The sequence below is a fragment of the Lacerta agilis genome, chromosome 4, assembly GCF_009819535.1.
Source record: "Lacerta agilis isolate rLacAgi1 chromosome 4, rLacAgi1.pri, whole genome shotgun sequence".
NCBI lineage: Eukaryota > Metazoa > Chordata > Lepidosauria > Squamata > Lacertidae > Lacerta > Lacerta agilis.
In genome coordinates, this window is record NC_046315.1 from 56,844,572 (window position 1) to 56,866,742 (window position 22,171).

Consider the following 22,171-nt stretch of genomic DNA (forward strand, 5'->3'; position numbering starts at 1 on the left):
TTGCATTCCCCTACTACAAGAGCAGCTAGCCACCAATTTGAACATGCACCAAAACCCCTTTTAATGTCCTCAACACAGGTGTGTAAATAACATGGGAAACCTCATGAGTAACACAACTGGCATTGTGTTCTCCCATGTAATGAGCAAATCAAATCAGGAGGGTCACGTGAGCAGCTACAAGTAGCTGGTGACAGTGTCCATTGTTGTCATTGTCAGTTTCAGAAAGCGTAAGCCGTCTCCAATACATAATGCCATTTTCCTCACAATTCAAGCATTTTGAAGAACACACAACTCACTATGGGAAAATGCATCTGGAAGAGCAGGCTTTATAAAAGGATACTATACTGGTGAATCATTACCGGTAATCTGAAATAGTAAACTGATGACTCGGCTCGGTTATGCATTGACTCTGGATGCTGGAAGTCTGACTGGGGAAGGAGGGAACTTAGGAAGACGCATAATATGAATATGTAACAAGATAGCTTGCACCTATGATACCTCTCTACAATTCCAGAAATCTGGCTGAGCTTCATAGGCTGTCAAAGATGTGACTGACATCATCCAGATTGCTAGACAGGCTAACCTTGCCTATCTAGCTCCTATTAACACAGCCCATATTTATGGTGTGGGAAATAAGGATAGAATGTTTTCCTCTCTCTTTCATAATACAGTGGACGCTTGGGTTGCGAACGCGATCCATGAGGGAGGCGCGTTCACAACCCGTGACGCAATTCGGCGCTTCTGCACATGCGCAAAGCACGATTTAGCACTTCTGCGCATGTGCAAGTGCCGAAACCCGAAAGTAACCCGTTCCGGTACTTCTGGGTTCAGCGCGTTCGTATCCCGCCACGAGCGCAACCGACAGCGAGCGCAACCCGAGGTATGACTGTACTAGAACCTGAGGCCATCTAGCTGAGTGTTGTAAGATTCAAGGTAGACAAAATATATTACTCCTTCTTGCAGCTCTTGGATAAACTATGGAACTCGCTCCCACATGGATGGCTCTAAAAGAGGATCAGACACATTCACACCATATATTTAAAGCACTTGGCTTCCCCCAAAGACTATTGGGAAATATAGTTCACTGCTACACAAAACTCCAACTCCCAGCCCCCTTAGCAAGCTACAGTTCTCATGATTCTTTCAGGAAAGCTATATGCTTTAAGTGCATTATGCAGATGTGACATTTCATAGAGGATAAGGCTATCAATGTCTACCTGACATAATGGCTATGTGCTGTCACAGGCAGTATGCCTCTGAATACCACTTGGTGGGAATCACAAATGGCCAGTGCTATCACACTTGGGTCTTGCTGTCTTGCTTGTGTGCTTCCCATAAACATCTGGCTGGCCACTCTGAGGTGTTGGACTAGATGGGCCTTTTGTTTCATCCAGAAAATCTCTTATTTTTTTATATTCCATTTCAAATAGCCAAGTTTACAGATTGGCTAACCCTACTTGGGAAGCGTGTACAGTTCATTTTCCAGTCACATACTGGGGAAGATCAAGATTTGGAATGTCTGTCTGTCTGCCTTCGTATTTCCCTTCCCTTCACGCATGCTAGACATTTGTGGCCTGTTAGATCAACATTGTCCTGCATCAACTGGCTCTTTAAAAAAACCCCACATTTTAACATCCCTTTTGAAGTCTTGTCAGCATTCATTGTTCCAACTTGGCTGAGATGCGGATGCCTTTTGCCAATAGTTACTGACTTGCTCTATAAAATGGAAGTGTGAAAAGACTCCCAGAAAGTTCCATTCACTCTTTCACTAGTCAGATCTGCTTCCTGATGCCTGGATGAAGCATGTGGTTTGTCTGAAGCTGCCCAGTTTCATTGAGTCTTTGCAATAGGTTGAAACAAAAAGAACAGTAGGGGTCTGTGGGACCCTGCCTGTTATTTCATCTTCTCCAGGCAACTTAGCAAAGCATTTGGCAAAATATTGCAGTTATATCTTTTTTAAAAAATGCTATTCCTAATTACAACTTCTCTATAGCAAACCTCTCATTTAATCCGAAGCTTGACTAAATGGGTTATTTGTTTACACCCATATTCTTATGAATCGAATTTACCAAGAGCATTTGCTTAGGAACTTTCTTTAAAAAGGGCTGTCAACACACCAGGTATTTTTTCCCTAACAGACTAACATAACAAGCCTAACTATGTCTATTCAGAAGTATTTGCTGTTGACTTCAATTGGATTTCCCCCCCAAGTAATGGATTAGGATTGCAACTATACAACACTTGTGCAATAGAGATTTCCCTCTCTTCTCCACCTATGCATCCCCTAAACCTGTTACTGGGTTTCCTACAGAGCAGATTTGGGGAGCTCCAAAACACATGTGAATGGGGGAAGGGGGTTCCATTGCACAAGCATAAATCTTTGCACTGACAGAATGTGTTAGTTGGAAACTGCCCTAAGTGTATTAAATTCTGGTTTTTGAAGCATAAGACTACAGTGGCAGCAAATGTTGATCATTATTGCCAGTAGTCTAAACCACTGGGGAAGATAAGGTAGGTTTTTACTCTCAAGTAAAGGCAACAGAAAATTAAAAAGCAAATAAGTAGGTTGACAAAATCACCAGAAGGCGGGGGGGGGGGGTTGATTTGATTTGCATAGGATGTAGCAAGCAGCAAGCTAAGTAGCCAGCAGGGAGGGGTCCTGTTACGATTGAAGGCAGCTTAGCAAAATGTGGAAACTCCTGATCAAGTAAAGTATCTGTTTCATCTCTAGCCAGTGTTGGAATGTTTCATGAGATCTAACTTCAGTGAGAAACATCTACTATGCTATCAGTGATGCAATTAATTAATTAATAATGATGTTAGCATGGTATGCAGAAAAGTATCTTAATGAACTAACAGCACTTTCTTTGACTTCTTAAAAATGTATCAGGTAGAAAAGAATGCAATAGCATCATGGCTGACATTGTGCAGCTGCCTCAAACTACACATCTTACATATCTAGCTTAGGGAGAGAGACAACAGCTTGGAGGTAAATATGGTCTACATACAGGAGGTATCCCAGGTAATGGGAAAGACCTCTGCTTTTGACCCAGGAGAGCATTGCCTGTCAGAGTAGACAATGCTGAACAAAATGGAGAAATAGTCTAGCCTGGCAAGAAGCAGCTCCCCATGTTCCAATATTTTCCTCGCGATGCATTCCCATCCATGTCTACTCCCAGGTAAGTCTCATTGAGTTCAGAGGACTTACTATTGGAAAACAGTAGAGAGTTGAAGACTAAGTTAAGAATTCACAGGAAATGAACTAACTCCAGATTTGGGGGTGCTCTCAACGAAGTGCCCTCTGAGCGTCAACTTCCATGTCAGTGCTTCCCAACCAGGCCAGTGCTACTTGAGACCAGTGGCAGATGACTACAACCTACCATATCTAATTTCCCACAATGCCCTGGAACTTGTAAAGTAACTGTGTCAGGGCATTGTGGGAAATATAAATAGGTTGTCATTAAAATTTCCCATAGTACTCCAATGCATGGTGGGAAATTTTAAATAGCCTGCTGACCAGCATAGAGTACCCAGAACAGGTGACAGTTGGCCCTGCTCAATCCCTAACCGTCAAAGGTTGCTGAGGGCAGTGTAAAAAAAGAAGAAGTCTGCATTGTTGATGACAGGATTATTAGATTTAAAGTACATGTTGGCTTTAAAAAAACAAAGTTGAAGACAAACTGTTAAAATCTTGGTTTGACTATAATATTAATTAAAAACTTGAAAAAATTGTATGGATTTTAAAAATAGAGTAAGGCCATCCATTCCACCTCTTATGGCTGCCATCAGATCTAAAAGGTTTAATAGTGACATTTTTTCCAGTTATAAAGTCGTTTTTTAAAAAGATTTTTTTTTGTACTTGTCTACTCAAAATTAAGCACCATTGATTGTATTGGGATAAATTCTGGACGAGGAGACATAGGATTGTAACCTTAAAAGAAGATTTCAGTTTAAGCCATTTTATTATAAAAGAGACACAATATTTTTTTTAACCATTTTAAGAGCAATTATATCATTTTTACTCACGTAAGAGGGCTTAACTTCAGCAGTACCTTTTCTATTTCCCCACTTCCCTCAAAGATATAGCCCAGAATAGCCAGAAATGCTTTTGCATTAGCATATTATTGTCAAAAAGTTGAAACAAAGCCCAAAGGAATTTTCAGATCTGAATCTATAAAATGCATCCGCATCTTTAAAGGGTTTACATCATTATATGGCATTTTTTGTTTTAAAGCTTTAAATGGTATTGCTGAAATCACCAAACAACTACTCTGTTGTTAAAAGTAGGTTTAAGAGGACTACAGATTAGGCTGGGTGCATATTAATATAACCACAATGCACTGTATGTATATGTTCTGAAAAAATAGGAAAACATTGGTTCAGACTCCAAGATAGCATACCTGGATTTAAACTAGAAAATACCACAGAATGAAGCTGTTGGTTCCAAGAACAGCCTAGAAGCATCCATGTCACAACATAAATAACTTGCAGTTAAGTACAGTAACTTAAATCTGATTAGTAGTTACAAAGTCTTAAGGTACTTAAATAACTAGGTTTAAAAGATTGACCTGCATCCATATAAATATCCTGCACTCACTAAGTGTTGAATTGTAAAGGCACCTTGAAGAAGAGCTAAGAGAACATGGTTTCCACTTGTTGAGGTTCTTTTAAATTGAGTAAATGTTGCTTTGAAAGGCAGCTCCCTGAGATGGATAGTTAACTTGCACTGTAGTGCAATCTACCTCTCACTGAAGTCCATGAGAAAACTGTCACTGGTTTTAAAAGGGCTCAATCCAATATGCAGTGGGCACAGTGCCCATGCATAGCAGGGCATAACAGAGCTCTTGAGTGAGGGGATGGCCTGGAAGCAAAGCAGCTCTGGATGTGGTTACTGAACGGATGGAAGAGATCCTAAGAACCCCTTGTATGACATTTGTGTTCCAAGATATAAATGTACAAAATAAGTATGTGCCCGTCCCTGTGCACCACAGGGGGAGAGTGGGGAATACAGGCCTGTCATCCCTGTAGTGAACTAGATCAAGCCTACCCCCACCCCTCCAAAAAAGATAATGTCAAGAATCGCTTCATATACAGTTTGTGTGTTGCAAAATAGATGTTAGCATTAAATTCTAGTAGAGGCACAACATAAAAACCAGTTAAGTCCATTTTAGTCAATATATTTGCTTATTTATTTTAGAATATACTCTACATCTGAATAAAAAAAGTTTTAAATAAATCTTCAATGCATGTACAACAATGAGACCCTTTTATCTTTCCATTGAAATAGGGGTGCACATTAGTTAACTGGTTCCATCCTCTGCAACCGAGTATAAATAGTTTTTAAGTAGCACAATTGCAGCCTCATATAGACCAGTTCAATGTAATATGGAAAGGTAAGTAACTTTACTTAAAGGAGAACAATAACTGTTCACCTCGCTTGTAAAAAAAAACAAGTTTCATTAATAGTAATGAATGTACATCCTTGTGTGTTGGTAAAAAATAAGACGCCTGTAGATCTAGGAGCATGCAAAGAGAATTCTTAAGACTTTATATACATATTAACGTTACAAAAGTAGTGCAAAACATGAAAGAAGTGATGCAATCGCCACTACTATTGCCGCCACCACACATGTGCGTGCACACACAGTTTTCCAATGATTACAAACACACTCTTTCAGTAACTGGCCTGGGCCACTGTACATCATTCAGAGCCCTCAGAATCTGGAAATATTATACTAGACAACCTGGTTATGCCTGCTACACCAGGCAGATTCATCACCCCGCCTCCATGGATGTTCAGCCTTGCCAACAGTAAAACCCCACTAGGATATGCCTAGCAAGAAAGCCAGTCCCTTCCACCCTTCACATTCTTCTCTCCTAGAAACATACAATTTTACATCTGCTGTTATGCTCGCCACTGGCCCCGATATGCTTCTTCTCTGCTCCAATTACAAAGCCACATAAGAGCATTTGCTTCTCCCACTCAGCACACACACACACACACACGTTCTTCCCTAGCCCTTTCCTCTGAATTTCTCACCCAGGCAGGCAGGCAGGCAGCGTCCTCCCCCTCCCTGGCTCAGTGTCCCCAGTTATTGCCTCCGATCTCCTGCTTGTACCGGTTGGTGAGCACGTTGGCCTTGCGAGTCAGTTTGGAAAGCACCGTGTGCAGTCCGCTCAAGTGGTAGTGAAACTGCTTCTCCAGGTCCTCCTCCACCTCCTCGTCCTCGGGGATCCCTCGGCTAATGTCCACGGCGCCGGGGCCCCCGTTCAGCTTGTCCTTCTTCCGGCTCGCGGCCTCCTCGCTCGCCTGCTGCAGCACCCCCCACTCGATGTCGTTGCGGATGGACTTGAGCAGCACGTAGTGGCTGTACATGTCTCTGCAGGAGCAGTAGGCGCCGCCGTTGGGGTTCAGCGAGGCCTCCCGCTCCCCGCCGCCCGCGTCCAGCTCCTCCAGCAAGAGAGGCACGTCCCGCAGCAGGCTGGGCACCATCACCGTCTGGTCCATGTTGTTGACGGCCCCGATGAAGCGGTTCATGGCGTTGAAGAGCGAGTGCTTTTGGCTGTACGACTCGCAGATCTGCATCATCCTGGAGGCTGGCGGAGGCGCGGCAGGACAAGGCGAACGAGCAGGAGGGAGAGGGCGCCGAGCAAGACTTCGGGGAGCAGGAGCAGCTGCTCTGAAGGGATCAATGCGAGGCCCGAGTTTTTTTTTAAAAAAAAGGCGCCAAGCTGATGAAAAGTTGCTGCTTTCCTTCCCCGCCTTTGGTTTCCTTTCTCAGAGAAGGGGGAAAAGAAAGCTAGAGTGCCGGCTCTTTCTCCCCCTGGCGCAAGGTATCTCTTTCCCAAGGACTAAGCCGTCTTTCCGCACAGCTTCCCTTGTCCAGTAAGTAGTTGCCGGCTGGAAGCAAGAAAGCCTCTGCTGCAAGGAGTGGCTGCGAAAGAGAACAAAAGATGGCGATTAGGACCAGCCCCGTGCCGTGCCCCAAACCCTCGCCGCCTCAGCAAGCCTCCCCCCGCTTCCCGCCCAGCTCCAAGCCTTTCTTTATGCCTCAGCCTCTTCTGACCCCAAGCTTTCTTTGTGTTCCGTCCCTCACCTTCTTAACGTTTAGAGCTGCGTTAAAACCCAGTTCTTATTCCATCCAGGAGAGAAAACGGGATGCGGGCGAGGAAACCACTTGAATAAGCGTCTCCCTGCCTCCCCCCCACCCACCCGCCAGATCCCATCAGCGCAAGTACTTCCGCAGCTCTAGATCTCCGTTCTGAAAACCTCTGAGCTAATGGAAACTGCTTTTGAGCAGAAGCAAAGCGCCTGAAAAACTAACTGCGATCTGCCCTTGCTAGAGTTGGCAATAGGCTCCCATCCAGAGAAGCTGGAAACTCGGCATCCTCTTCCCTCATGTGTTTCCGTTGCAGACCCACCCCAGCCGCTTGCATACCGACACAGGCGAGCCTGCTTGGCTGCGCCCAAAGCAAGAGGAAGCCGACCCCGGCTCACTTCGAGTTTCCTCCCGTGGAAAGGCACTCAGTGAAAAGAAAAAAAAAAGACGAGCTACATTGAGGAAGCTCTGATCAGTCAGCCATGACCGAGGGCCCTTCCTTCCCCGCCCCGTCGACCTGACCCAGCCCCAGAAACAAGGCACCCAGGGGCGCACAGCTGTTGGCATGCAAGCCGGCAAATGAACAAAGCCTAGCAGAGCTGCGTAGAAGCAGCGCCCCGCCGCCTCCCCACTCACTCACCGTGCTCGGAGCGGCGGCTCACACTGGCTGCGTCTGGCCGGCTCTGTGAACGTCTTGCTTCTAGCTCTGCTCCCATGCTCTGAGCGAGTCGTATTTATAGCGCGTATGTTAAAACAAGGTGTTTCCAAGGGCCACCCCCTTGCAGTGAAGCGGGGCGGAGGCGGCGTCTCAGTCCGAGTGACCACATGTAACACCGGGAACTAGGCGGCGGCGGCGGCGGCTCCGCCTCTCTCCCGGCACCCAGCAGGGAGGGAGGGAGGAAGGGAGGGAGGGCGCTGCGCATACCCGGCGACTGCTAGTGGCAGCTGGGGGATGGGAAATGGTCGAGCGTAGCCCCACACCCCAAGAGGAGACCAAAGGAAAAGAAGGCCGCTCCTAGAGGCCCAGCTCTTATTTGTGGGGAAGGGGGCTCCTCCGCCAGTCAGGGGTGGGCCGCCCTGGGGGGGGGGTGACACTCGGGGCCGCGCCCCCGCCCCCGCCCGGCAGCGCCGGGAAAGGTGCAGGCAGCCGCGCCGGCCGAGCAAGGTTTCGGGCGCGGCTGCCTGCTGGAGGGGGGGGGTGACACTCCCCAGCCCCTCCCAAGCCGCCCGGCACCCCGTCCGCTGCTCCGCAGGGAGCCAGCAAGCAGCGAGTCATGGGGTTGCCCGACCCGCCGCTCGCTCGCAGCCTCGCGGGAGCAGGTGCCGGGGAGTGTCACCCTCCCCCAGGGGCGTAGCAAGGTAAATTGGTACCTGGGGGCAAAAAAAATTTGTCACCCCCCCCCCCAGGCATGGGAAGGTCAGGTGGTACCCAGTGCGGAAAATTTCTTGTCACCCCCCCCCCCCCCGCAAAAATTGTTTTACATTATTTCATATTTTCTTACAAAGGAATAATAACAAGTAATAATATTAAAAAACTTTTATTTATATCCCAACCTCCCCAGCCAAAGTCGGGCTCAGGGCGGCTAACATCCGATACATAACATTGGTATAAAATCAAACAATAATTAAATTACCTCCTAAAAACATCTCAAAATCAAATTAAAGTCTAATTAGATGGCTTCCCACAGGGTTAGGGTTGTGAACAGTAAGTGTTCTCTGAACTGAAATTCCAGCCTTCATGACATAGGAAAACAGCCAAGTGAACAGCTATTTTGGTGGAGGAGGGTCAAGATATTAACCAATATGCATGAAATTTCATATATAGCTATATAATCCCTAGTATAGTAAGATAAGACCTTCAGAGCAGGCATTTTCAAAAAAAATTCAAAACAATCTTTTTTCTCAAAAAATTGTTCCTTGATAATTTGTCACCCCCTCCATTATGGAACCCGGGGCGGACCGCCCCCCTCACCCCCCTTGCTACGCCCCTGCCCTCCCCACCCGGGCCGGCGCTGCTCCCGCAGCAAGTGAGCGGCGGGTTGTGGGGTGCCTGACCCTCCGCTCCAAGGGGTGCTTCCGTGCCGCCACCCCAGGCGGCGCCTGCCCTTCCTACGCCAGTGACGCCAGTAGTGGAGAAGCGGTGCTAGGCATTGGCGCCGATTTGGGGTGAGCAGGGGCATAGCAAGCCTCTGCGCTGCCCAGGGCAGCGGCGGTGCAGAGGCACCCCCTTGGGGGAGGTGCACGAGGCATGCGTCGTGACATCGACGTGACGTCACGACCAGGGCCATCTTAACCATCGAGCCTACTGGCGCAAGGCGCCAGGGCGCAATGGCCTGGAAGGTGCCTCTGCCCTCCAGCCCCGCCGGATACTGCACAGGGGTGGCAACTTGAATAAAATATGGGGGAGGTAAGCCTCGCCTCACATAATCAATCACATGATGCAGGGCGCGCACACTATTTGAATGGCAATGCCAATCAACTGGTGGGGCAGCCCCCTCAAATATTTTATGGGGGGGCCAAAGGGACCTCAGGCTCCTATGATGCAGATGATCACACTGTGCAGGTTGCAGCAGTAGAGTGGGAGTGCAGGTGGTGGCAGGAGTGACAGGGTGATACTTCTTTTGCCTCAAGTGGTGAAACAGGAAGTGCCCCGCCACATATCCACCCCTGGCAGAGAAGCACGCCACCAACTCTATGGGGGGGCATATGTGAGCACAGGGCTGAGTGCCCCCTAATCTTGAGGGACCAGGCCATGGCAGTAGCAAGTCTCATTGGGCTTCCATGTGGTGGCAGAGGGCCCCACCCGGCCTCCATGTGATGGCAGAGGGGAGAAGTTTGTTGGCAAAACAAAGCAGGGGCGGCTTTTATGGGTTTGACTTACCATGTCCTCTTAGGTCTCTGCTTCCTCTTAAGGCAGTATCCTGGCTGGTGCTGGCATGAAAGCAAAGGGTTAGCTGGTGGATAAGGAAATTCTTATCAGTGCAGGATTAAACCCTGTGGAGGCCCCCAGGCAGTCAAAATCTCAGGGGGCCCTCATGCATGAATTCTAGTAGGATAAAATTGAACTAAGAAAGCTTGATTGTAATTTTATTTCAAGTTCGAATCAATATTATTTTGATCTGTTGTCATGGGGCCCATAGGCTGGTGCCTACTCTGCCCATTTGGTAATCCAGCACTGATTCATGTACACACTCCCAACCCGGCCAGCTGTTGCCTCAGGTGGCAAATGCCCCCAAGATGCACCCCCACAGATGTCCTGCCTACTTCTTGCAAGATGTCACATTATTTTGAGTGAGAACTCAACTCAAATGAGTGCTGATGGTGGTGCTGCTTTTCTGCCAGGAGTGGGTATGTGGCAGGATGTACTATGTGGGTGGCAGTGGCAGCAGCAGGTATGGTGGCACTGGTGGTGGCGGCAGCAGCAGCAGGAGGGTGGCACTTCCTTTTTCGTCGCTTGAGGCAAAAAGAAAAGTACCACCCTGCCACTGCCAGCAGCACCATGCCTAACACTCCTGCACCACCTACTCTGCTGCTGTGACCGGCTGTGTCCACCAGTGATGGAGAAGTGGTGCGAGAAATCAGCACCAGTTTTGGGGGACTAATTTCTGGCATTTTCTCGCCTGAAGTTGGCACTGATGCCGGCAGCACTACTCCACCTCATAGCTGGGTCTGCCCTGGTGGAGCATGCCATTAATCCAGCAGAGTGAGGATGACTTTGGAGTAGTGAGAGGCCATTACTGCACCAGACTGAGTCCCAAACACCTCTCATTTTATAAGTAAAGATGTCCTTTAATCCCAGACGAAAGGCCAGCTTGCTGTTCCTCCACAATTTCCTATCACAGAAAAGGAGTCTCCAGAAACAGAATTTAGTTTATTTTTCTTTCCTGGGGTCAATCCAGATAAGGGGGGGGGGGAATGCTGAGCAGTCAGTGGGCGGTTTTGTTTGTTTTGTTTCATTCTTAATGGAAATGTGAAGACAGCTCTGAGGAGCCACTTAACCCTTTCTAGGCTGGAGCAATGTGGGGAGGGGGGGGCAGCTGGCTGGGGCCCTCGCTAGGGACCAGCTGCTGTTTTGTTTGAGTTTCTAACTTTAGTCTAACAAGACTCTCTCTCCCCCCACCCCAGCCTCGGGCAAGCTCTGACCCTTTGCCATTGAACCATTTGCTGGATTAAAATAATCCCCAGCTGCTTCTATCTCCCCAGAGGAAAGATTTGGGGTGACAGAGTGCAAAATGCACTAACATTGACTTTTCAGCCTCACCTTATCCCAGACAAGAAAATATGAAAGAAGTCTCTGGTTGCTTCCAGGCAGGGCTTTATTTATTTATTTCATCTCTTACCTGTTCTTCACTGTAAGGTCACAGGGTGACTTACAATAGGGGGGGGAGTGCAAATTCCACTATATTCTTATAGTCCGACTCCAGGGATGGGGAATGGGAGTCCCCTCTTGTTTTTGGAGTTAGCATAACTAATAGCCTGGCATGATGGGAGTTGTAGTCCAGCAGCATCTGAAGGGCCACAACTTCCCCATCCCAGTTTTGTTCCTTGCAGGTCCAGCAGCTTTAAATTCCCCCATCACCCCTGATATAGACTTATGCAGATTGTAGGGAGCAGAGAATTATTATTAAACGCAGACTATGCAGGTTTTCCATGGCAAGAAATATCGGTTGCAGTCAGTTAGCAGACAGTAGGGGTGTGGAGAGAGATGTACATTTTCTCATACATCCATATTTACTTGGAAGCAAGCCCCACTTAATTCAGTGGGATTTACCACTCTTTAAGAAACGTGCATGAGTGCAAAGTTACTTCTGGAGCCCAGATGGAAGAAACGATACAATACAAACACCCCGGGGTAGTTTTGTTTTTTGGTCGTCATTCTTCTCCCTATAAAAGGAAGGCTGTTTGTAACGTCCCCACAACAATCTGAGGGGGGGGGGGGAATGGCGAGCAAATTTTGTCCGATCCCTTTCTCACCTACGGGTGGGGGGGTTGAAATTGTGCTTTTAGTTTCTATTTGTATCTTACTGGCAGCCTATCTTGGCTTCTTATTTCACATTTGGCAGGGCTGCAAGTACATCTGCCTCGACTTTATACGACGGGAAGATCCCGGCAAGCCTGAATCATGTACAACTGGGCGTGCACTCGGTGGTTTTCCACGCCTCGGCTGCGTGAACACCACCCTCGGGCCAAACTGGACACGCCGGTCCCGCGTGCTACCCAGCGCAGCAGCAAAGACAAGCTGCGCACGCGGGCGCGCCGACTGGAAGCCCCGTCGAAAGGACAAAAAAGGAGACGGGAGCAGTACGAAGCTGACACGGATCGGCGCGCGACGCCGCGAGGGGTAAAGGAGGACACTCGAGCACGAGCGTGCGCGCCCTCTACACCCTGGCGCGCGGCCTCCTGGAGCCGACTCCCGCTGAAGTCCGAGAGCTAGCGGCTTGCCGGGATCACCCCACAGCCTCACCTCCAGCCTCAGCCAATCGGCTCTCGTCCTGCCTGTCATACTCCGTCCTCATATGCTAATAAGCAAGCCTCGGCGAGGCCCAATCAGAAACAACGCTCGCATTCTCTTTCTGCTCCAGCGCCCGTGGCAACAAAGGAGTGGCAGCTGAAAGAGCAGCATGAGGGTCTCGTGGCGGGGAGGGGAAGGGAATGGTAGCTGAGTGTGTTGCCCTGGCAACCTATAAACCACAATAAGCCAAGGCACCGGGACATAATGGGCCCTTATTTCCCGCACACTCTTACCGCGCTTACTCTGTAAGAAAGGACCGGGAATTACTTACAGCCTCCTAGACTCATTTCATCATTATACACCCTCACATAAATCAATACCCACAAAAATACAACTGGCATAAATGCTGGCTTACATTATCTAAAGCAGAGTCAATGCATCTGCAAATGTAAACGGTTATGGTGGGAACAGTTGCTGTAGGCATAAATTATCCGATTGGAAGTTCTCCTGCGCAAGCCCCATGGAAATAAATGGGAACTGTTGGCATGTGTTCGTGCATTGTGTATTATAAGTCCCTTCCAGGGCTGATTTTATTAGTTCATTCATAGGCATAACTTGGCCTTCACCATGGTGTGCCAGGGGGGTTACACACAGCTCAATACAATTAAACCATATAATGCATATATATCAAATGGCATTACTACTGCTATTATTTCATTACAACAGGGCTTCAGTAAAGAAACTTCCCAATGCAGTATGCCCTTTTATTTGTGCCCATTTTGTTCCAGGAGGGGGGTATTGTAGATTTTGTGTAGTAAGTCTAATAGAAAAAATAATAAACTGGAAAAAGCAGGGAAAGAATTCAATGGTAAATCACAAGAGTATTCAGTTGGTAGTATGAATACTCCTGGAATTGTGCAATGACACACAGTTGAGAGTAAACAATACATCTTTAGCAGCAAATCGCCAGAAGTTGTAGGAAATCTTTCAACACGTGAAAAATGTTAGGTCATACTACTGGCACAGAAGAGGGAGCATCATATTCTGGCTGTGTTTTCTTCTACGTAATGACTGTTTAAGAATTACTATACTAGTATAAATATTTTTTTATTTTCTCCCCCTAGCTGCCTACTAGACACCCACCCACACATACCCATGCAGTTTTCTTAACCGTGTGTGTGTGTGTGTATGTGTGTGTGTGTTGTATGTATGTATATATATGTATGTATATATATATATCTTTTTATTTATAGTTTGCATCAAATGTAGACAAATAGGTACAGGTGTAATATAAAGCTTCATTATATGTATTTGATGATTAGTGAAAATCAGCATAGAGGCTTAGAGAGGGAAACAGTCAGGACTTTATTTTGTCTAATTCCTTATGTCCTGTTTATTCCCCCCCCCCTTAAGCAGCACATAGCTTAAATCTGCACATCATCATCAAAAGCGACTTGAATTTTGTTAGTTTCCTAATTCTAAAAAAGAACAAAAGTTGCAAACATATGTTTCTGATATGAAAATCAGCATGTACAAAGATTTTGTGGAGGCTCTGATGCCCGCTTGCTCCCCTCCTATAGTTGTGCAAAGAGTAATCTGTGTCCCAGTGTCAACATTCTTTACCATTCATTTATCATTTAACAGCAGCTCTTTGGGGAAAGCAGTGAGGAAGCTCACGTATTCATTACCAGATGAAGCATGGCATTCCCCAGAGATTGTTTTTAGAGGGAAGACTTTGAAGCGTGATGTTTTGTTAATGACTAAAGCGCAGGTACTGAAGGATATACTGAAGGCCTGTCTGCATAGGAACTTCCTGCACAAACACCCCATGAGATATATAGGGTACAGTACCTAAGAAAGGAGTAGCATTATGCAAGTGTTAACCCTTATGTAAAAAAGAAGAGTGCCCTTTATGGCTCAGGGCACACTCTCTTCTGCAGTCAGCTGACAACACCTGTTTGCAATTTCCTAAAAGGAACTAGCCCACACAGCTTCCTTGTGTAGGTTCCTCTTCAGAGGTACTAAAGGCATGCAGCCAACCCATAATACTGCACAAGGGGATGGAAGCAATTCCCTGTAAGGATCTAAACTGCTCTCAGTGTGTGTGTGTGTGTGTGTGTGTGTGTGTGTGTGTGTGTGTGTGTTGTGGCTTCATATGCCTAGAATGTTCCACTGGAGTGAATACAAAAGGAGCCTCCCTGAGGTAACAAACCCACTAGCCTTAAAAAGTGTGAGTTAAGACTTGTGGCCTACCTATTGTAGGTCCCAACAGCAGACAGCTACCATATAAACCTGTGGTAAAATATTAAGAAATGTCCACAAAGGCATGTATGGGCTACAGGTGGGTCTCGGACCTAAACAAGTTGAATATAGTGCTAAGAAACAATAATGTATTAGGGGCTGTGATCTGAAGGGATCAGTAGCTTCTCTGCTTTTCAGGTTTGTGGCTGCTATCTCTATAATGCTGTTCACACAAGTATTCTGTTACAATATTGTTGAATCAGGTGGGGGGGGGGAAATAGATTCAGGGTGGATTGATAAAGAAATAATTTGTAATAAATGAGGAAGTGAAATAGAATAGTGTACAGCCTATTAAGCAATGGTCAGGTATCAATCTTTGATTGCAAATAGACACTTTATAAATGGCAGGTTATATTATAATTTGTCTCTGTGTAGCTAGAACCTATGTCTTTCCTTATTCTAAACATAATTTGTTAGGAAGAAGCTACGTATTTTGTCAAATGCTGCCCTGCACTCCCTTTCTTTTCCTGACACCCTTTACTCAAATGTCTTGCTCCTTAAAGTCTAGTTACCACTACCACCGTCCAAAAGCTGGGAGAGGAATGTGTGCGTTTCAGCAAAGCTTTATCGCCAAAAGCTTAGATAGCAATGCTTGCCAGTGCCACTTCGAAATTAAAGGTAGTTATATAGATTTTTTTCTTTCCTTTTAAAAAGCTTTCCTACACATACTATGGCAGTGACATCTGTAAGGAAAAAATGAGCCCTCAAGTAAAGAAAACACTTTTTTTTCTGGAAATATGACACAAGGCTCAAAGAAGCCTGAAAAGAAGGCCAAGAAAACCAGATTGATTTTTCTGAACGAGGCCCGTCTTTCCTGTTGAGAAGCAGTGTCATTAAGTGTAACTTTCTTCACTTATCTACATTTTACGGACTTGTAAATCTGCAGAGCGTGAGAAGAACAGAAACTAAATGTGAACCTCCTTCTTTTTTCTCAGACTTCTATTTTTGTTATCTGTGTAGGAGCCTCCAAAAGTAGCCTTTTGTTCAGTTTACTCCCTTCCCTTTTTTAAGGTTTGCAATGTACTCTTATTATCCTCACTTGACGTTCTTGCCTTTTTTCTGTTCTCCAACAGCAGGTTGCTATACATGTCTACTCAGAAGTAAGTCTGGTTGAGTTCAGCTGGATCTATACCCAGGGAAATGTATATAGGTTTGCAGCCTAAAACTGTACATTATAGAGTCTTTTTCTTCCACCTTAGGAGCCAGGTGTTGTAGGACTACAACTTCCATCATCCCTTACCATAGGCAGTGCTGCCTGGGGCTAATGGGAGTTGTAGTCTAACGACATCTTAAGGACTTTATTTTGGATACCCCGGCACTAGTACCTTTAAGCTTGCCATATGGTTGCCCACGTTAGGGGTTGCTGATTGTGTTTCCTGGTGACTGTTAACAACATGTATCTACACTGCAAACTTCAACTGGTTTAATAGTCACTGTGTCCATGTGCATAGCCAGGATTTTTTTTGGGGGGGGCAGAACCTCAGTTTGCTATTTTTTTATTGATTTTTATTGATTTAGAGGGGGCAGCTGCCCCTCCATGCCCCACACTGGCTATGCCCATGACTGTGTCTCTTCACAAGAACCCTGAGTACTATAGTCTTGTGAGGGTTCTGAAATAGAACGTTCAGCCTGTTGAGCAAGCTACACTTCCAAGCATTCTTTTAGACTTAGAGGATGTCTTGAAAGTTAAACTTGATTAAATTGATACAAGTCATTTTGGGAAACTCACAATGAATCAGACAAGGCATCAAAGGCCCTTGGAGTGAAATAGGATGTCCCTTCCTCCTACTCAGGAACCTTGTGGAAACAGAGACTGGCTGTGTTTCTTTCATGCAATTGGTGGGATGGCATCAGCACCACTGCAGGGGTGTGTTGAGTTTGTAAAACTGATAAAGCAGTGGGAGGGCCTGGGGAAGGGAATGTGTTAACTCCCCAGCTGCTGGGCTTGTTGTTGTTCAGGAGAAGGGTTCCTCCTCCTTTCTGAGCCTGTGGTCTTGTAGTACCATTGACCAAGTCAGCTCTTTGTCCTTTGTCACACAGCCCTTACACTCTCCACTTAGAGGAACAAATTTATGCATTTAAGTTTGAGGTGTTGTAGTCTACATTGTGATTCCACCACCTCACTTTCATGGAAGAATGCTTTTGTCTAAAGTGGTCCCTGTAATAAAATCCCTGGCATTGTTATGATATAGGAACTGTCTCAAAAATACTGTTTTCCCTGATGGTGTCACTATTTTGTATAAATGCCTTACCACATGAAAATAAAGATGGAAATGTCCATATGCTGGATTTGCCACCTCCCAAGAAAATGGGCCTATGTCTTTAATTTATTTTTCTTTTGCAAGCCTCAGTGCTAATCAGGTATATATGAAGGCCACATCTAAGGTGGTTTCATTTTGCCCAGAGATGCAGATTTTCTGGGAAACGTATAATCCAACAAGTGACCATGCAGGCCAGCCCTATGCAGAAGCCGCATTCAAGATACAGATTGCCTTGCTGGATGCACACACACAAAAAGAGATGTGTGGTACTGGGTAGAAAATAAATCCTGCACCCATTACACAGAATTGCACACACAGTAATCCATGCTGGTCTGCACATATCTTCAGAACAATGTCAACAAACTGCTTGGGAGACAGAGGCATTCAATCCAGTCTTCTTTACTGTCCCCAAGAGCTGTCATATGTTTAGTGGGAAGCACTGGTGTAAGCATTTGTGGACTGAAGCTATGGGGATTAAAACAAATACCGGTAAGTGGGAAACGTGTATAAATCATTTTAGCTCAGTTAATACACAGATACTAAGTACGGAGCAGTTTCAGACTGCAATCCTACACCCACTTACCTGAGTGTAATCACCATTCAGTTCAATGGGATTTACTTCTGAGTACAATGTGTTAGATCAAACTGTTCTTTGAACAGATCAAATTTTATCTTTTGCCCGTTCACAATAAAACAACCAGCTGTCTGGTGTGTGGAAGGCAGCCTCTCAGAAACAGCAGGCATTTGAGAAGGTTGCAGAATGCAGATCACTGGAGAGATGACTTGAAGAATGAAATAAAGGCACTCACAAAACCATTTAGCCACCTCAAAGCTGAAGTACCTATAGCAATACCCACCCTAACCCAATGAAAATTTCACTGACACTTTCTTCTGCTTTAAGCACTTTCTAATGCAGTTTAGGTAAAGGTCCTTTACCTTACCTTTTACCTTTTAATGCCGTTTCTTCTCTCATTAACAGGGGGGGAAACCAACACGGAAGCGCCTTAGTCATGCTGGCCACATGACCTGGAAGCTGTACACCAGCTCCCTCGGCCAGTAAAGCGAGATGAGCACCGCAACCCCAGTCGTCCGCAACTGGACCTAACGGTCAGGAGTCCCTTTACCTTTACCTTTTATAGTGAGTAAAATTATGATACTTTTGTTTCTGGCTTTTGATTTCTGGTTTGGAACCTTTATGAATTCTGAGTTGGGAGGAGGGGATTTGTGTAAAGATTTTAAAGGAAGAGCTTTCATCTCTCTCCTCTTATTGGATAACTTGTGAATTGGTAAAGGAGCTGGTGGTAGAGGACTAAATGATCCTGAGTAATTCGTCTAGGCTGGAAATAACGATTCACTGCCTCTAATACCATGTCATCCTGAGTGCTAGCGTGATCATCACATTCTTGCCTTCTACTTCCTGATTATAACTGAGTGCCTTAGTCCAGGAGAATTGCCTCATGCAGTGTGTAGCAAGAGAGCCTCCTGCTGGGCAAATATGGCGAAACATTTAGCACTGTAGTTTTATTATGCGAATCCAGTGTGATTTAGTTTCTGCTCTTTAACAGTACTTATTGAAACTAGAAAGTGTTCCATCTTATACCACCATAATCTGTAGGCATCTTTGTGGATGCGGCATTGCCACATTCTAAAGTGTATTGATTTGAACAGAAGCAAATTTCTCTGTCTTAGTACTTCATAGAAATCATGCAAACATATGGTAGAGCAACTCTTTGTTCCTTCTCTTGGCCTGGCTTATTGGTGTTGTGTTTATTTGCTTGCTTACACTTTGCAGGATTGTATAACCCTGAGAATTTGATACACAAAGTTCAATAGTCTCTACATGCTGTTGAGTAATCACTTGTTTAAGTACAGATGAGATTGTGATATGCAATTCCACAATGCTTAGAAGATTAAAGGAAACCAAGCAGACTCACATCTCTTTAGATAAAGACCTACTGCACTTGCAACACCTTAAAACATAACATTCTGTTTATATGGGAGCACCAGAAATACCAGATTATCATACGCAATGCACAGATACACCAGACCAGACAAAAAGCAAGGTAATGCTGAAATGGCACGCTGCCTCTTTGTTCAGGCTTTATGCGGGATGAGGTTTAAAGCTGATTGGAATAACTTGCTTTATTGGTTCACCTGCTGCCAAGACTCTCCAGAGGTTGGACTCCAACTCCCAGCAGCCCCAGCAGCTCAGGATGAGGATGATGGGATTTGTAGTCCAGCAACACCTGGGTTCCCCATTCCTGTTACTTAGCCTTTAGAAAAATTATGAATGGTTGTTTTAAAGTTCTTGCCCTGGAATCATTTGAAGAAGGATCAGTTATAGAGATGCTAAATCAATAAACCAGCCCCAGGTTTGCAGATAAATGGAAATAAATATCATTTGGAAGCTTCAGGCCTCGCTTCATCATTGTACGTCATTGTAGTGGAGCAACTGTCCACCTGCAGAACATAGTTTGTTTCAAAGTGGCCACACAAAAAGTCCATTTGAGGGCTTTAGCCTTTACATTTTTCCAAGAGGTAGACTATGGGCCATCTGATGACACCTTCTTCAGGTCGGCACCTGGATTGGTTCTTTCAAAACAATTATCAACTTTTGAAGGTTTAAATAGCATTTTCTACAGTGTCCCTGCAGTACATGCCTTTGCTGGATGCTGCTGAATGTAAACAGTAAAGTTCATTAGATGCAGCATTCAGTTAATCTTGCCATTATGACACATGCTCATCTGGATTTGTAACAGAAGACATGTTTTAGCTCAGAGAAAAGATGTACTTTTAAGGTGATAAGAGACTTTATTGTCATAACAAAATAATCCTCAATAAACCTGGGTATTTTCATATCTCTCTTTAATATGAAGAGATCCATACTCCTGGCGTGATGATGCAAATTACTGAAAGATGACATAGTAAATTCTGATGTATACATTAAAATGCAATACCTGTGACTCCAGAAGAGCTTTTAAGCTCTTTCCAGTCTCTAGCATGCATTCTAAAATACTTTATAAATCCACATTAAACTGACAAGCCAAAGAGATTTTACATTGATGTGGGGCTTTTTCCTTATTGGAATTACTCAAGCTACTGTGTTTTGAAAATAGGAATAGCTTGATACATGTCAATAAATGGGACAATTTATTGTTCCTCACCTCCCAATGCTACAGGGACCACAATGAAGGATTGACTTGAATCTTGAATCAGCATATTTTATGCATGTCATTTTCACCTATACTTACACCTACAGCGTTGAGCTTTGTGGGGTTGGGGCTTGTACCCTTCATTGTGTCAGATAAAGTAATAATCTGAGCATTATCTAAATATAGGGGTTTGTCTTTAATCATCTCACCAGCTCAACTGTTTTATCTGAATCTCCCTTCTGAACAGATAAATCTAAATTGCACATTTTCTAAACCGCTTAGCTTAAGGGCAAATCTTGCAGGTATCCTCAAATGACTGTCTTGAATCTTTTGCACCTGTCTAGCACCATCTACTGTAACTTATTATATTGTCTTCAGTTTCTGTGGCAGCATGCTTATGATTGTTTCAAGATCCCACATAGTGTTGCTAACACTTCGTAAGAAGTGTGAAGTTTGTATTTGCTCACACAAGGGTAAAAGAAAAGCTAAATGGCAAGTGTGTTCATATTTTAGAAAAGGCAGTATGCATTCTGTATGCTGTGGGCTGCTTTAGATTTGAGGCACCTTAATCTTCTGCATTGCCTCTTCTACAGACCTCCGGAAATCTGTAGGCTATGTACCATTGTCCGTATAAGAGTTTATTTCCTTCTTCGTCTTCAACCCCATTCACATGCTTAGTCCTCACATGGGACTTTATTACTGCAGATTTTCTGAAATGTGACATTTGAAATTAGCTGACACATGAACATTGCTGAAGACATCATAGGCCAAGATACTTTCACGTAGGGGTAGTATCAGACATAGCTTTCTGTGAGCACAGACAAGCAGCTGATTCTGCAGAGAGCTGTGCAGGGCACTTTGAGGCCCAAACAGTCACCTGGCAATTGATGCTTGCAGAGCTATAGGAAGAGCTTTGAAGCCCCAGCAATCAGCTGATTAATGGGGCTTCCAAGTGCCACATACAACACAGAGCTTTGCAAGTGTTGCCAACCAGCCGATAGGCAGTGCCTGCAGCCTCCTTTTTGGCACAACCATATATTTACCTGCCCCACCTGACATCTTATATGGCATCAGGTGGAGGGCATGTGCATGTGGCTTGGCCAAAACAGCCTTATGGGCCAAATGGGGGTGCCTGGTGGGCCTAATCAGATCTGTGGGCTGGAGGTTCCCTAATATATCTACTCAGATTTAAGTTGTATTGAATTGAAAGGAACTTGCTTCCAGGTAAATAGGGTTAGGATTGCAGCCTTATTTGGTTACTAAATCACTGATAACTAGCTGGTTTGTCCATTAACATGCAAGCAGGAAAACCGACCAAGATGCTTCATTAGGTCATGATGCAAACTTCAAGGACCCTAATGAAGGAGAAAATATTATTTTCAAAAGGATCAAATGGATTCACGGAAGATAGCTATTAGCCATGATCACGCTGGGAACAGACATGAATGAGCTGTTGCCTTCATGCTCGGGCATCTGTCTGGCCATTGTTGCATACAGAATGCTGAACTAGATGGTGCAGTCCAGCAAACATGCTCTAATGTTCTTTTTTGACTTTTACATTGTCCATTCTGCTATAACAAAACATATGCAAGGCTGTTCAGCATGCAGTGAGAGAGCGGGAGGTTGTGGTTTTGAAATGTAATGTATATTTGGGCAGGTTCATATCCTCTACTTTCTATCATTTTCTGGCTATGTAGATTCCTCTTCTCTTGGAGAGATGCAGGATGAATTTGCTTAGATTATATCAGGACAAGCTACTACTTTTGATGTGATGTTTTTAATCCAGAGGCATGATTTCAAAAAGTATAGAGGAAGAAATAAGCATTTGCACTTCCCACTATGACTGACATCTCTAGTACCAAGGATATAGATCTCATTTGATAAGCATGCCTAAAAATGCTCTAG

General features: G+C 45.0%; 1 protein-coding gene across 2 annotated transcripts; it reads right to left on the reverse strand.

Annotated features, from left to right (window-relative positions):
- Positions 1–5,165: 5,165 nt before the first annotated feature.
- On the reverse strand, positions 5,166–7,937 carry MID1IP1 (MID1 interacting protein 1). Of its 2 annotated transcripts, none has more exons than XM_033147176.1 (2): positions 7,741–7,937; positions 5,166–6,935 (listed from the first exon to the last, which is right to left on the reverse strand). In XM_033147176.1, the coding sequence occupies exon 2, from the start codon at positions 6,587–6,589 to the stop codon at positions 6,080–6,082; it is 510 nt and encodes a 169-aa protein (XP_033003067.1). In that variant the 5' UTR covers positions 6,590–6,935; positions 7,741–7,937; the 3' UTR covers positions 5,166–6,079. The 2 variants fall into 2 exon arrangements, with proteins under 2 accessions (XP_033003067.1, XP_033003068.1); XM_033147177.1 differs by lacking the exon at positions 7,741–7,937 and adding an exon at positions 7,440–7,463.
- Between the last annotated feature and the right edge of the window lie 14,234 nt (positions 7,938–22,171).

What these genes read in the sequence shown, in the direction of transcription:
- MID1IP1 (XM_033147176.1), bottom strand. Translation starts at nt 6,589, where the DNA reads ATGATGCAGATCTGCGAGTCGTACAGCCAAAAGCACTCGCTCTTCAAC.